A 16,241-nucleotide genomic window follows, 5' to 3' on the forward strand; every position below is an offset into this window, starting at 1 on the left:
AGCAGCTTGCTTTCATGTCCCCACGGTGTTGGACTGCATTTATTGCATGCTAAACTCAACATTTTCCTGCCAAATCTAGCCTTGCTAGAATCGCCGTCCCCAGCCTAGCCTGGCGCCGCTCGACTGGAAGAGCAGGTCACTGTGCCTTATTTCAATTTCACATAGCACGTCGACATATTATGGTGTAGGCTGGACTTGATGAGCGTAGGTGGAAGCCAGTGTAGCCGGGTCTTGGCTTCCCAACTACTAGCTCTAGGCACGATGCACGGGGACATACTTGGTGCTAGCCTTCACATCAAACAAACACGGGCACCGCTCGTGGATCGAAACACGATGGGCACCGCTCAAGGATCATGGACCGCCAAGATTGGCCGCCCAAGTCAGCCGAGGGCCAGATGCATTCAATGCACCATCACGTGAGCACTTGAAAAGTTGGTATATACCGTCATCTAAACCACATTTTTACGATCGCTCAGATCTACATACTCTCTTCTGTTAAACAGTCATTCGGAGCTCCTTATATAAAAGATCTGGCTGCTGCTCGATTGCACTATGTTGCATTGCATCTTCATCCTTTCCGACACCGGGTATTTTCGTTTTCCCCCTGAGCCTGGCCTTCTTAATGTTCTCTGGCGTCTGTTTGTATAAGGGATTCTTTCTGCGCTTGTACGATAGAACCATTGATAGACTTGGATATGTCCTTACGGACCATAAAAGACACACAGTCCTGCAATTCCTCTCTGCCAATTGAAGCTTGAATTGCTCACGGCGTGGGTCTGGAGAATGTATTGTAAGTTGGGCAATTCATTTAGTTTATCACCCATCGTCTCTCAATCACAAGTAGAGAGACGGGAATAAAGCTTCAATTTCGAAAGTTTAACAATCAATGTTTTGGGAGGGTTGCGTGGGACAATAAACAGTGGCACGGGTTGGGAGGATTCGGGCAATGCACAATATCAATAGACGGGTGCGCCTGTCGTGACTCGCAGCAAGAGTCAGGTTTAATTTCTTGTAGAACAAGGGACCCTCTGAACGGCCCACTCACACTCAGATCTTCAACGACATATATTCAGGCAGTGGGTTTGTTTAGAAGTTATAACTTTGCTTTGAGCGACAGATAGACTGGGCAGTCATTGGTCAAGCTTCTCACACATGGCAGGTCACAGACTCAAATTGGATTTGAACAAATTTACTCAAGCTTCACACACATGGCATGATGGCAGGTCACAGTCTCAAATTGGATATGAACAAATTTGCTCTAAGAAAGTGATGGCAATATATGGCAATATGATATGGCTACCTGGGTTTTCTGACTCCAGTTCATTGCATGCATAGTACCCAAATGATGGATATATCTCATACGATTAAGCATGAAAATTGGGTCCAAGCCGAGCAGCATCCCTGGACTGCCGACTGGGCGGTTGAGTCATGTGGCAGCCACCCAGGCTGCTTATGCTGCTGTGCAGGTCCCTGTGCTTTGCCCTTTTGGGCTGCATGGCTGTCCTTGCCTTCCTTGGCTGTCCCAGAGCTATATGGTTACCTATTGGGCTCCTCACTGCCATGCCATTTGCTCCTTGGCTGCCGTAGTGCATGCCTAACTGAATGCGTGTACAAGTGACATCTGCATAATCTCACAATTTAGCAATGTAATCATTTTGCTTTGGGATTTCAGCTATTTGGAATGTCTAAGATCATTGAATGCTCGTTGGAATCTTTGAAGTCCAATCATAAACCTATGGTTTGTACCATTTTCATATGCTAATCTAGTCCTTGGCCACCCTGTTTTGCTTTGATACCAATCTCCCAAGAAGGCAAGAGGAGTCTAAGGGAGGACGATTTGGTTGAAGATGAGTATTGCATCGAATTCTTGCTGAGTTGCATAGTGACATGTTGAATTAGAACCTGAGCTCGTGAAGGATGCAAGAGCCTCATGAAGATTGAGCAGGAGACGATTCCGAAAAGAGCTCAAGAGACAATACAATTAGAAGTGCAAGGAGAGGAAGAAGGCCTGCATCAATCCACCCATAAGGAGTTAAGGCTGAAGAGGCTTTGCTCCTAGAGGCATGCCTAGGTAGGTGAAATAAGCATACCCAGGAGAGTGAGAAGCAAGGGCAAAGACCCCACAAGACCATCCAGAGACAAGGAAGACACCAGGAGGATAAGAAAACCATTAGGTAGGCGAATTAGCTCTTCCACAAGGAAGCAAAGGGCAAGAAGGCCCCACAAGAAAGTATCTTTTGGCAAATAGGTGAGCAAAGCATCAAATGAGCTTTGATGAGAGCGAGGGTAGCTTTAGTCCCAAGTACTATCAACCCTTGATGCATGCCTGTCTTTGAAGAGCATTGCTCCCCATGATCAAAGTAAAATTCCAAGACATTAAGGGTTTGGAAGAAGAGGACCTTTCAATTACCTCCACAATTTCTACTGAGTGTGTTGGGTTATGCAATACTGAAGGAAGAATATTTGAGCTACTTCCCTTGCATCTTGCATAAGGCGGCCAACAATGGTTTAATCAATACGGACTAAAAACTGAGATGAAATAAAGGACACCTTCTTCCGGAGATACAGGAAGGAGGTCAACGAGGAAGATCTAAAAAATGATCAATCTGAAGTAGAAGAAGAATGAGTTTGTTCATGATTTCGTGTTTCGAAAGAGAGCACTAATGAACTAGCTTAGCGTGGAGTTGGATGACACCAGTTAGTGGGTGGAATTTAGACCTCCGATCAATGGAATTTGCAAACCCTTGCTACGATTAGCTATTACACTCGAAAGGGGCAGGAGTACTAAATCGATCAAGAAAGAAAAGGGCACTAATTAGGAAGGTGATAATGTTGTTTTGCCACATGCCAAGGACACCTTGGAAATCGAGCTACGAAAAGTCCTTGCTGAGCTCGACATCAGAGAGAAATTGGGCTCTGATAAGGAATGGTGTAACAAATGTACAAAACATGGACACAGGGAGATTGGGTTCTGAGCCAAGGTTCCAATGCTTGTGTTAAGCCAAGCTACACTGATGAGGGTGTGGGTACAAATTAGAGAATGATTATTGCTAACCAAGTCTAGAGGGACAAGAATGGAAGTGGCAAGTGAAACTGGCACCCAAGGCTAGGGTTAGGTGGGATTAGTTTCTAGAGTTTGGCTATAACTTTTATTTCTTGCTTCAGTTTCCGCCTAAGAGCATCCAACTCAATTTCAAAATATCTCGTTCAGTGGCTGCTATGGGCAAGGCTGCTGATGTTGTTGTAGCTTTGTGGAGTGTCGAGTCAAGTTTGCTGTCACGAGAACGTGAAATTGTGGGGCTTTTGATTTGCGACTCCCGTAATTTGCGCGTGGCTGCCTTGAGCCTTTGGGGCGCGAGGGTCCGGCCATGGGGCAGGATTTGGGGAATTAAAATTCCTAGCGGGCACTTGGAAATAGCCCAGTTACTAGGCAATTAATGTAATGAAGGGGAAAAAGAGGTCAAGGTAGAGGCCCTTTAGGTGGAAAATGTGGAGGGACTATATAAGTCTCCATCCACCTCCTACTGTGTACTTTTTGATGTGATATCTAATTTTATCTACTCTCCCTTCCTCCTTCCTACGTACGCTCACTCACTCTCTCTCTCTCTTCCCTACTCCCTCTCAATCTCTCCCTCTCTTTCCTACCTCATTCTCTCTCTCCTACCCCTTCTCCTCCCTTCTTCCCCTATCTCTTGGTTAGACGCAGAGCTACGACCAAGAGACGTACCAAGACTGCACCCTTGAGGGAGCGACAACGCTCTATTGCTGACCTCATGCCTCCGCTTCCACAGCCTCATCCATCTTGATGTTCTATTGCTGACGATGATGATGATGGTGGTTATGATGGTGATGCCGACAATGATGCTGAGATTGATACATATATATATAGTCGGGATATGACTATGCTGTACTTAGGACTTAGTACTGCCATTTTGCATTTTATTGCATTCTGCATTGGTGTGGATGCTGGTTTAGTAGCTCCACTACCATAGCTCATTGTATTCAGGTTTTGCACCTAGCTTCACCCTTTCACCTTTCACTTCAGCTCCTACGCGAACGACAGCGCGGTGAATCTGGCCAGAGAGAGAACGTCTAGCGAAGAGTACAAATGCAGGAGTCAAGATTTTAGACTTGACTAAGGTTGCCAAGGGAAAAAAAAAAAACTAGCACTCACGATGTCCTGGATGCCTCCCCTCTTGCTCCAGCCAAACAGGATGCCGCTGCTGCTGTTGCTGCTCCAAATGCTGTTGGTCTCGGTCCCCTCTTGTCGCTGAAAGTATAGCTCAAAAGAGACGAGGAATGAAACCAGCCTCAACAACCCCCCTCTTGAAAGAAGGCAAACGTCCTCGATTGCCTGCAAACCAAAACAAAAAGAAAGAGTAGCAATGGAAAAATCAAAAGCAAATGAAATAACCAAAGCTGAAATAGAAAAATAACCAAATAACCAAATCTGAAAGACAGCCAACAATGCCATCAACAGATCAACCAAGTCTGAAATGGGAGCAACCCAACAGACCAACCAAACCTGAAAGGACAGCGTACCAATGCCGCCAACAGATCAACCAACAATGAATATGTGTCTGTAGTGTCATCAAGTACACGGGGTCGTACTCGGCTATTCCCTAAGCTAAGTATGAGGTACTATGGGCCTTTCAAGGTAACGCAGTAGATTAATGATGTAGCATTTCGCTTACAGTTACCTGATCATTGGAAGATTCACAATGCTTTCCATGTGAGTCTCCTCAAACCTTTTCAAGGTGATGTGCCTACGGATTTGCCTTTAGAGATTCAGCTAGAGGTGGAAGACTTCGATGAGATCCTTGTACCCGAGCAGATCCTAGCACATAGGGAAAGGAAGGTAAAAGGTAAAGTTGTACGATGCTATTTGGTGAAGTTTTGTAACTATTCATCATTGCATGCGAAGTGGATGGAGGAGGACGAGTTGGTAGATACTCCTCAGGTGTTACAGCTTTATCTTGAGGCTTTTCAGTTGGAGCCTACTTTATGTGGTACTCATTCAGGTTCAGTAGAGCGCCGGGTGTCTGTAGCATTACCTGATGCACAGGGGGGGAGTTAGCGCTTCCATTCTTGTTGTACAGACCCGCTCATGTATCTTAGAGGACACTTGGTGTTGCATTTTGTCTGTAGCATTACCTGATGCACAGGGGGGGAGTTAGCGCTTCCATTCTTGTTGTACAGACCCGCTCATGTATCTTAGAGGACACTTGGTGTTGCATTTTGTTTCATTCGAGGTACTGGTTGCTGACAGTATCTTCGCCGTGAGAGCCTCTTTGATTGGTGTGCTAGTCCCTTGGTTTTGATGCATCTTATGTGCAATGTATTATGTATTTGTTACCTAGGCTCTACACATACATATTCATTGTTGGTTGACCTGTTGGCGGCATTGGTACGCTGTCCTTTCAGGTTTGGTTGGTCTGTTGGGTCGCTCCCATTTCAGACTTGGTTGATCTGTTGATGGCATTGTTGGCTGTCTTTCAGATTTGGTTATTTGGTTATTTTTCTATTTCAGCTTTGGTTATTTCATTTGCTTTTGATTTTTCCATTGCTACTCTTTCTTTTTGTATTGGTTTGCAGGCAATCGAGGACGTTTGCCTTCTTTCAAGAGGGAGGTCTGTCACGAGGACGTGAAATTATGGGACTTTTGATTTGCGACTCTGTGCAAGGAAAATTGCAATTCTATTTTTGGGCTGTCCAGGCTGTGCATGACAATTGCGATTTGGTTTCTGGGCTGTCCAGGCTGTCCAAGAAGATTGCGATTTGATTCTGGAGGCTTTTGGGCTGTGCTAGCTGACTTTGGCAACTTTCCAGGCAGGGTTGTTCGCTTCTAAGCTGTGTTTGGGGCTGTGCCAGAGCAGAATCAGCTTATCTCCGTAGGATCTTGGGTTTTCCAGCTAGGGTGATCTTTCTTCTGTGGATTCCAGGTAGAAGAAGGCTTGTCCTTGCCTGCTTTTGCTGTTCCCAGGTTGGTTGCTGGATAGTAATTGTGTTTGGGTTTCGTTCCTTGCGAAGAAGGGTGGATTTATGTTGTTGGGCAGTGGCCAAGGAGGCTATAGATGGAGGCAACCCGATGGGAAGTGTTTGGTTGTTTGATTGCACCACAGCAAGTGGTAAATCCTTTTGGTGTGAGTAGAGTTCAGTTGTTGAGGGCTTTGTCTTACAGTTGTTCAGCCGTGTTTGGCTGGTTGGACACTTGGTTGTGTGATTGCAGGAGTGGTTCAGACAGTGGATGCTATTGGGGTCTCTGTTGCATGCTTTGGTCTGCTGAGGATACAGGATTGTCTAGTGATTGGATGCCGTTCACCATTGAAGTTGAGCAAAGAATTATAGGGTGGGCTGGATGGGAAGTCTGAGGGCGTTGGTTTGCCTATGGAGCAGCTACCCAGAGACCTTTGTAATCAGCCTTTTGGCTTCAAATGAATGTTAAATAAATACCGCAAGGGACGCCGGGCTAATTTGTGTCTTTGTTTCTAAGTAGGAGCGCTCTAGCTCCCCTGTGATTTGTGGTGTGGTGCAAATTTACCTGTCTATTTACTGTATATGCTATATTTACGTAGATCCTACCACCCTTTACGTTGTTGAGGCTGGTTTCATTTGCGCTTTTTAAGACTTTGTTTTGATGTTGACACCTCTTCTCATATTTCTTTGATCTGATTAATTAATTGCAAGAAGTATTCCACACAAGAAGAGTTTTGACATTTCTTTGATCTCATTACTTAATTGTGAGATTTTTGCATCGAGTTTTGATTTCTATCAAAAGGTACTAATCCTTGGATCCGATTCTTGAGCTTAGTTTCCCATGAGTCAGTACAGGCATCCTTATAGTTAGTGACTTGTCATGGCAGCTTTTGTTGAATTGAGGTATGAACCATGCTGAATGCCACATTTTTTTCTATCAAGAATACCTCGATCAAAGTATGTACATGACTGGATAGTGGATTCAAAGCTCATTTCAAATAGATGCTAAATCCAAACAGGGCCATGTTACATATCAAATCAGATGGCAAGGCATGATTTATATCATGTAACAATATGCTGCATGAGTAGAAGGGCATGTTCCTTTTGTATTCGCTTTTGCATGCTGAATGCCACATTTTTTTCTATCAAGAATACCTCGATCAAAGTATGTACATGACTGGATAGTGGATTCAAAGCTCATTTCAAACAGATGCTAAATCCAAACAGGGCCATGTTACATATCAAATCAGATGGCAAGGCATGATTTATATCATGTAACAATATGCTGCATGAGTAGAAGGGCATGTTCCTTTTATATTCGCTTTACCCCAAACTTTTGCACATCATGATGCCCTACTTGGATTACCTTGTGGGTAATTAGCTCAGCTCTGAAATGCCCACTTGCTGTGTGGCTTCTAATGGTCTTTCATGTGCCAAGCTGCATTAGCACACCATCAGTTCCTTGAGCTTTCAACAAGTACACTTGTAGCATTTATTGCATCTACTTGAACAAGTCCATTCGAACACTCTATGGAAAACCAGTGATGAGCCCAAAAATCTCTAGTTTCTTTGGATCTGTATCTGCTTGATCATCATGAATCTTAGATCTTTTTCTTGGATGTATCCAGGCACCGCCTCCACCTCCTGAATTTTGACTTCTGACTAGTTCCGTAATTGACATTTGAGCTGACAAGTCCTGTTGTTTTGTGCTCCCTGTATAGACACAAACACCTTGAGATAATGTCTGACATCCACTTGCCTCCATTTTTGTTTCTGTACCAGCAGATGTTCTGGATGGAAGTCTTGACAATAGAGATACACGAACAGTTGCATGGATAGTATCAATGCCTGTTTTACACTATGAGTTCACTTGCAATCCTGCCCCAAAACAAACTGTAGGTAATGGTGAAGAACCGGGCAATTTTGAATGCTCACCACTTGAAGACTGAAGAACACGAGAGAAAAGCCAACCATATCTCAAGCAGAGCACAGAGGCGTCCCCTAATGCTGCATACACATCTCCTGCAATCCATATCTAAGGATGGGGATAGGTTTTCAATATCCTTAGGAAGATTTAGCTTGACATGAATGAAAAGAAGGACCAATGCTTTTTTGCAGGAATTGAGAAATACGTGTATGCGCTCACGTATGTTATATATATATAGAGAGAGAGAGAGAGAGAGAGAGAGAGAGAGAGAGAGAGAGAGAGAGAACAGATAACAGAAGGTTTTTGGTAGCAGGGAAGTGATGCTTGAGAAGCAGTGGATGGGACAGCCAGTGGATCGATCAGTGTGCAGCTGGTTTTGGTCGCAGACTAATGCCTCTACAGGATGCCGTCAGGTTTGGTGACTTCATGGACCTATGGCTCTATTCATGAAGTTAATGGTCAATGCTTTTTGGGCCTGCAAGGGTCCTAAGGATGTCTTGGTTAGTGAGTTGCTAATTAGGTTCATAGTTTTGAAGTTAGTTCATTTGGTCAATTTGACCATGCAAATTGTGGTTAGTATTAGGTTTAAGTGTGGGTTAGTGGGTTAGTAGTAGTTTAAGGGCTTCTAATGTGTTTAGGGTTTAAGGTTTTTGTTTTCTTGTGGACGTCCTAAATGTTCTTGTCTTTTGTTTGTCCTCTTGTGGACATCCTAAATGCTTTTGTTAGGTATTTCTCTCTAAAGATGGAGGCTCTCTTTGTCTTGTGTATGACACCACCTTTATATTACTCTAACTAAAATAGGCACGTCCCCACTTTTATTTAATGGTCCATCCACACCACACACACCCATCTTTCACCTCTTTTCTCTCCTCTCTTTCTGTCATCTATCTTTCCCCATGTTCATTCATCTTCACTTGCTTTTTCTCTTTTCCTTTCCTTCCAATTTACACCTATCGTTTCCCTTTGAAAAGTTATTGGAAATCTTTATCAAGCTACTTTACACTTAGACTTATAATGAAACCCAAAAGGCAGGGCCTTAGTGGGATCCCCACTTTGTTTTCCCTTGTTTTTCTAGTATACAATAAGGTGCTTCTTTGCCATAGGTCATATTTGAAAAATTTGTCCATGCAATAATTTTTTTAACATGGCAGAGCTGCTCGGGTTGGTAGTTCGGTTGTGCAGCTATTATGAATGCTTGCCCCTAGATACTAAAGGAATGTGTTTGTCATGGCTGAGTTGCCCTTCATCTCCAACATGAAACTTAGTCCATAGACCTTTGTATAAATGGATGCTAAAGCATGTGTGGGTGTGTGGATTTGTATGTGTGAGAGCATATGTTTATACTATGGTCTACACCCATTGTTGGGCGTTGATGATGTCAGTGGGGATGTCATAGTAGCTAATCCCTGCTATGCATGATGGAGTCTATTGGTTTCAACCTTACGAGTGATTATCATGAGATTGAAACTGCAATATGTGTGTTTTTAGAGGATGAGTTGGGCATGCTCCTGGATATATATATAGATAGATAGATAGAGAGAGAGAGAGAGAAAGAGAGAGAGATGCATGCTTTTTCAGCCTCAGACTTGGTCTACCCCTCACATCAGTTGGTTGCCCCTTTTTTGGAGGTGGTTGTGCGATTGTTGGTTGATTTTGTGGATCATATTTGGTGGTCGCCTTTTCTCTACTGGTTGACTCCCTTTTAGTTGCTGGACACTTCTCCCCACTGTTCTCTTGCTGGTCGACTTACTCAGTTCAAGATGCCTCGGTTGTGCATGACTACAGAAGATCTTGACTTGCCTTGGGGGATTGGTCATCATTTTCTGGATTCTCCACTACCCTCGTCAGTTATTTTTTGGAGGCATTTGACTGAATTTTCTGCACGTTTTTTGAGCATTTCCGGGTAAGATTTTGCTCTCATTTCTGCCCTAATTTGGCACATTATGCCCACTACTTTTTGGGGCCTTTGCTCCATTTCGTCTTTGTGGTAGGTCTTCGTGGCTTGGGATTGTTTTTCAGGTGCAGGCAGTTGACATTGTGTGGTTAAAATCAGACATTTGTACTTGGTACTAGTGCAGTTTTGGGACTTTCTTACATTTTTCTTCAGCGGAATGGCAGGAAATGATGTCTTGGGATGCTCTTTGCCGAGGATAAGTGGGATGGCACCAACTGTTGGTGCACGCAGAAGCTGACGCGTGTCACCTGGATACATGCTGGGTGCGGGGTCCCCAAGCCCGCCCCATAGCCACGTGTGAGAGCTCCACAGCCCCCCAAAAAGGTCCCGGGAGGGGATTAACTGTGGAGGGCTCAAGAGCTCATTATATTCAAGGTCCTCTAAGGGCCACAAGTGCTTATGGGATGGCATGCTCCTCTTGTACACGTGTCAACAATGCCCTTTCTTTTTTGGTATTTTTTTCACACATGCGTGAGGGTGAAGGCCATTACCTCCAACACCCCCCCATGGACGAACCCTGAAGCATTAAATCCAAGCACTGACCAAATCAAGACCAGCACTACAACAGAACCACGTGGACAAACCGCATGGGGTCAACAGATCCAAGTTGCCCAAAGTGCCTCAAAGACCACGCAGTCAATAACCGCACTCAAGATCATCGCAAATCACGGCACTCCACGATGAGTCACACTTAACACCCACTCGTGTAGGTCACGACACCTCTACACAAGTGCATACAGTCCACAGATCCAGAGAAATGGCATGATGCCACGCGTCACTTACGCAGCCACCATCGCCCGAACTGGCTCTGATACCGAATGTTGGTGCACGCAGAAGCTGACGCGTGTCACCTGGATACACGCCGAGTGCGGGGTCCCCAAGCCCGCCCCATAGCCACGTGTGAGAGCTCCACAGCCCCCCAAAAAGGTCCCGAGAGGGGATTAACTGTGGAGGGCTCAAGAGCTCATTATATTAAAGGTCCTCCAAGGGCCAGAAGTGCTTATGGGATGGCATGCTCCTCTTGTACACGTGTCAACAACGCGGGGCTCCCCCCCCCCCCCCCCCCTCCCCTTCCTTTTTTTGTATTTTTTCCACACATGCGTGAGGGTGAAGGCCATTACCTCCAACACCAACATGGTCATTTTGCACATGTGCTTGCTGCTAAAGGAGTGTGGGGTGTAGTGAATGGTGCCTTAGGCCAGCTTCTCCTTTCACTGCCACTACCACCACCACTACCTCTGGAGGTGGAGCTTGCTTTTGGGTCAGGATCGGGTCAGGATCTTCTATTGCTATAGGAGGATCCAGGTCATCGCCACATGCAGTTGCACCTGTTGAACCACCTACACTAGATCAGGAGAGATGGGATCAACGTGATGCCAATGCACATGCTTTGATAGCATTGTCCGTGAGATCGGCCGTCATACCTCACATATGTTCTTGCAGGATTGCTGAGGAGGCTTGGGATGTACTATATTAGGTGCGAAATGGGTTGCATGTCGCCTTTCTTAGAAGGCGTTGGAGAATCTTAAGATGCAAGAGGGAGACAATGTGGATGAGTTCGTGAGTAAGGTCCAGTGCGGCAGGGTCACTCAGATAGGATAGAGGAGGTGCCTTTCTTTTTGCCCTACGTCTGACGAGAGCCACTGCAACCCCCGTCGATCGTGTCCCGATCTAGTGGACATGGAGGGAAGATTCCCAAGCATGATACGTATGTCAACCCGTTGTAGAGTCTGTCGTGCCACTGTCTCCAAAGCTCGGTCTTGCGGACTACCCATGATCTATTGGTTCGTAAGATCTGGCTAAAAGAAGTCCGTGATCATATATGCTATGGGTAGAGTTTGGTTGTGCGCCCTAACCACGCCTCTACATCTTGAGCAAGTGCTCTCTGTGTCTGATGATCTCATGGATGAAGGTAGCAAGGCATCTTTGATCTAGGTAAGAGAGGAAGTTGGAAAGGGGTCCGAAACCATCTTTGAATAGACAGTGATAACGACGTCGAATCTCATCGTACACCGGGCACCTGAAAGCAAAATGCTCCATAGACTCAATCTCATGGCAATCACATAGGGTGCATATGTGGCTCTCTCGAGGTATGCCCTCAGCCCGTCTACTCTCAATACTGAGTCACTGCAATGATACACGAAACTATTTGATTGCGGGGAGGGAGAGAGAGAGAGAGAGAGAGAGAGAGAGAGAGAGAGGCCTCGCAAGCCTATGGGACAAAGTACACCAAGCGAAAAAAAGCTCATACAAGCCTTGAAGGGCTGAAGCAAAGGGCGCGCTAGGGCCCTTGCTGAGTACTATGATAAGCTAAAACTAAACAGCTTAAGAGCTCAAACAAAACTCAAAACTCAAATATAGACTGAGAGCTGAGGCTCAAAAATCGAAGCTTGGCACTGTGGTGGCTCTTTGGTGAGCTGCGAGGATATCTCGGATCTGTGTTTGTCGAGTTGTCTCGCGATCAACGTGAAAGTGGACCAAAGCCACGGCCTTCCTAAAAGAGGGAGTGGTATCGTCCCCGGATCTCGTAGTAGGCTAGGTAGTTACATAGAAAATACTGCTCTGTCTCAACCTCATCCGGTGTGCATAATCTTCAGATCTATTGCTCTTTGTTGGGTATACCCACAACCCTCCCTGTCTCAATCCTTAGTTGATGGGACGAGACCCGCATTTGTCCAAAGGCAATCCTCAAAGCATGTGAGACTCCTTTGTCCTCGAGGTACTAGGAGCTGAGGAAAGATGTGATAGGTCGGACCTCAATAGAGTGTGCTCTGGGTGCTCTCTGTCTTGCGCGTGGCCTCTGCGTCCCTCTCTCAGTGATACCATGTCGGCTCTCTTTGCTGATCCGGGCTTCCCTCATATCAGCTAACTCCTCTACTCTGCTATGTCCAGGAGCTGACTCAAATGTGTAAAAGTCTCTGTGACGCATCGCTGTGCCCGGTCAGCCTCTATCTCCTGTGGCCTCCTGTTGCTCTCTGGTCTGTCGTAGTAGTGTCTCTTTGTGCCGGCGCATCTCCATCAGATAGAGCCAAATGCAGACTTGGTCATGGAAATGGATCAGTCATCGTGAGAGTGGACCGAAGCTACTCCCCTCCTCGGATCTCACAGTAGACTGGCAAGCACAAAGAAAGTGCTTCTCTGTCTCAACCGCCACCAGTGTGCATAGCGTGCAGATTCGTTGCTCTTTGGGTATACCTACGGCTCTCCCTGCCTCAATCCTCAGCTGATGGGACGAAACCCGCATCTGCCCAATGGCAATCCTTAGTGTATGTGAGACTCCTCTGTTCTCAAGATACTGGGGTCTAATGATGAATCCCTCCTCCGATACTCTCAGGCAGTGGTTGCGGTAGAACTGGATCTTGGTGGGGAGCTCCTGGTCCCCCCCCCCCCCCCCAAGTCCGAGATGTATGGAGTTGAAGGAGATCTAAATGTATGATAGGGTTGATCTTGTCTCGTGGGATCAACTTAGGAGGCACATCCATGCTGTACTGAATTGGGGAAAGTCTATCCATTTGGATACCGTGTCTGGCTAGCCATGCGGAAATACTTGCATACCACGTGTCTGCTCCACTCTCTGCTAGTCGCCTTGATGACTCCATGGCCAGCCTCAGAAGTCTCCAGTGAGGTAAGTCCCAAACTCTTTGGATAAATGTCACTATTTGAGCGAGCGAGCGAGCGCGCGTGCGTGAGAGAGAGAGAGAGAGAGAGAGAGAGAGAGAGAGAGAGAGTTTAATAAAAGCCATCGGAAGACCAAAAGGTCTATGAGACTAAAAGAAACCTGATACAATGATCTGAGGGGTGGAGCCGCTATGCGGGCATCAAACCCCACAAAAAAGAAAAACCTATAATCATGATCGTAAGCATAAACATCACTATAATGGCATCAACACATAGAGAGGAAGGTCTCCGAGACAAGGCCTGAATTCCGAGAAAGGGCATTGTTGTGTGAGGCTGTAGTGGTGGCATAAAACCTGTGATAGAGCGTTGGGGCCTGTTGGCATGCATGGCTTGCTGTGCTCTCCTAGCTGCGCCCCTGGGGCGGCAAACAACCGCCGTTGTCACGCCTATGGGTCGTGCCTCTAGTCTAGTGAGCATAGAGGGAAGGTCCCCCAAGGTAATCTGCACCTCAATCTGCTAGCAAGTCTGTTGTATCTCTGGCTCGGATCCTCGCGTCCGTTGTATCCATAAGTCTTACTGATTTGTATGATTTGTACTATCTAGCTGGAAGAACTAAGTGATCATGCTCTGAGAGGAGTTTGATTGGGTACTCTGATCACGCCTACGTCTCTGGAGCAAAGACTCCTTGTGTCGGACGGCCTCATGGATGAAGGCTGCCAAGCATCTTTGATTTGGATCTGGGTAGGATAGGGGTCCAAACCCATCCCTGAAGAGAAAGTGGTAACAGCCTCTGATCTCGTAGTACACGGGGCACCTTAGAGCGAAGTGTTCCTCTGACTTGATCTCCTGTTCATCGCATAGAGTGCAGATGTAACCCTCTATAGGTATACCCTCCGCTTGGCCGCTCTCAATATGGAGGCGGTTTGATGAAATGCATAATTGTATCCTCAAGGAGTTGGATCTCTGTATATCCTGTAGATCGATGTAGTCCTCTGCTGAAATCTACAGGAAATGGTCCCTGTAGAAGCTGAGCATGATAGAGCTCCCGTGGTGCCAATGTTGGGAAATTAGAGGTCACCTCCCCATCTGTGAGCCCCCAAATGAGGAGTGCATCGGGGTGGTGGACCATAATAGAAAAGAAAGGGATTCGAGGCTGCTACAGGGGCAGCAAACAGGCTGCCATGTGAGCAGCACGTTGAAGGACGTACCTGACATGTCAGAGGCTCTCTAGAGGACCAGATCAGCATGGATCAGAGGCGAGATGGTTGAGAAGATTCCGCATAGAGGGCAGGACATGGATGAGATGGCAGATGACATCAGCAGAGGGTACGGACTGTACGGAGCTGAGTACATAGCTGATCTAGGGCCCCCAAACTGCCGCGATCTCAGGCTCCTGCGTCTGGAGCTGCACTTCAGAAGGCAGCAAGAAGCAGCAGAGTAGCACCAATTGGGCCTATGACAGGAGGTGAATTGGGTTGAGGAGATGTAGAGCTTAGCTCAGCATGGGCTGCCCACCTAGACTGACTACTCGGGTAGTAAGGTGGAGGGATCACTGGACGGAGAGTCTACATAAGCTCGGGAGGAGCACACTGGCTTAGGGATCTAGAAGAGATAGTGGTACAGCTTTTGGTAAGGACTGAGGACCACGGTTTCGTGGGATTCAAGCCCTCTTGTTTCTTGTATTCATTTGTGGACGGAAATATACTTTTGTTGGTGCTGTATCTCTCTTGGATCTCTGTCTATTTGCTGGCTTGCACACTCACTCATGGTTGTGAAGTACACACAAGTAAAGAGGTTTTTCCATAGTCCAACACTTCCATGTGTAATTCTTGGGGACGCTCTATCAGTTTTGTGCTAGCGGGATATACTCTGTAGGGATTTCATTTTCTAACATGTTATCAAAGCCTTGACGAAAGTTCATGGGAAGTGGAGCTTGAAGGCAAGGACCTTGCTCAAGGACAACCTTGATTTTGCTCAGGGGATCGACTTCGACGTTTGAAGGATTGTATCTAGGCGAGAGGCTCAAGTTTAGGCAAGTTAAACACTCTAACTTTACCCCTTTCAGTTCATTGTCATGGCCAACAGATATCAAATCCCTAACTTTGGAGACATAGGCAAGCTCGATGGGACCAATTACCCATTGTGGAAGATGAAGGTTCGGAGCCACTTAGTGCTGAGGGAGATTGTGATGGGGAGTGAGCTAATGCCTCAAGCCATCGTGACTACTGCAGCCACATCAACTAAGGCAAGGGTGATGACACCAGTGGACCCTATGTTAGTGAGAGCATGGCAGATCTGTGATGCGGAGGCATTGGCTATCATTGTGGGTACTGCGGCGGATGCAGTGCTTCCTCACATACAGACGGTGAACGTGTCCTTCAAGGTATGGACCGTGTTGAGGGATATGTATGAGCTCAAGAATGAGGCGAGGATCTTGGACCTCGAGACAGAGCTGTATGGCATGAGCACGGATTAAGGGGAATCAGTTCAGGATCACATCACCAAGATAAAGGTGGTGCGGGATCAACTGGTATCTATTGGTCAAAGGACAAGCTCGACTAGGATGGCAAGGCTATTGTTGGGCATGCTCCCTCGGAGCTATAGTTAGTTTTTGTTACTACAATGATTGCAGGACAAAGGGCGGCGCCAGTGACGCTCGAGGAGCTAGTTCCATTGCTGCCTGCAACTAGATGCTCGAGAAAAGAAGTATGATGGAATGGATGATAAAGCCCTAGTAGCTTAGGACATGAGCAAAGGCAAGGGTAG

At 46.3% G+C, this 16,241-nt stretch overlaps 1 protein-coding gene across 2 annotated transcripts in view; it reads left to right on the forward strand.

Moving 5' to 3' along the window:
* Nucleotides 1–297: 297 nt before the first annotated feature.
* LOC147889316 (Clathrin adaptor complexes medium subunit family protein) overlaps nucleotides 298–16,241 on the forward strand; it is a 43,222-nt gene continuing 27,278 nt past the window's right edge. The window contains exons 1-3 of one of the 2 annotated variants that reach the window (XM_087391430.1): nucleotides 298–416; nucleotides 504–587; nucleotides 8,217–8,316. In XM_087391430.1, coding sequence (XP_087247556.1) covers nucleotides 553–587; nucleotides 8,217–8,316 — 135 coding nt within the window. In that variant the 5' untranslated portion in view covers nucleotides 298–416; nucleotides 504–552. Of the gene's footprint in view, nucleotides 417–477; nucleotides 588–8,216; nucleotides 8,317–16,241 lie in introns of those variants that run through there. The other variant, XM_087391431.1, reaches the window with a different exon arrangement.

The sequence above is a fragment of the Dipteris shenzhenensis genome, chromosome 20 (genome assembly GCF_047967505.1).
Source record: "Dipteris shenzhenensis isolate YYH24624 ecotype China chromosome 20, Dip_SZ_1.0, whole genome shotgun sequence".
NCBI lineage: Eukaryota > Viridiplantae > Streptophyta > Polypodiopsida > Gleicheniales > Dipteridaceae > Dipteris > Dipteris shenzhenensis.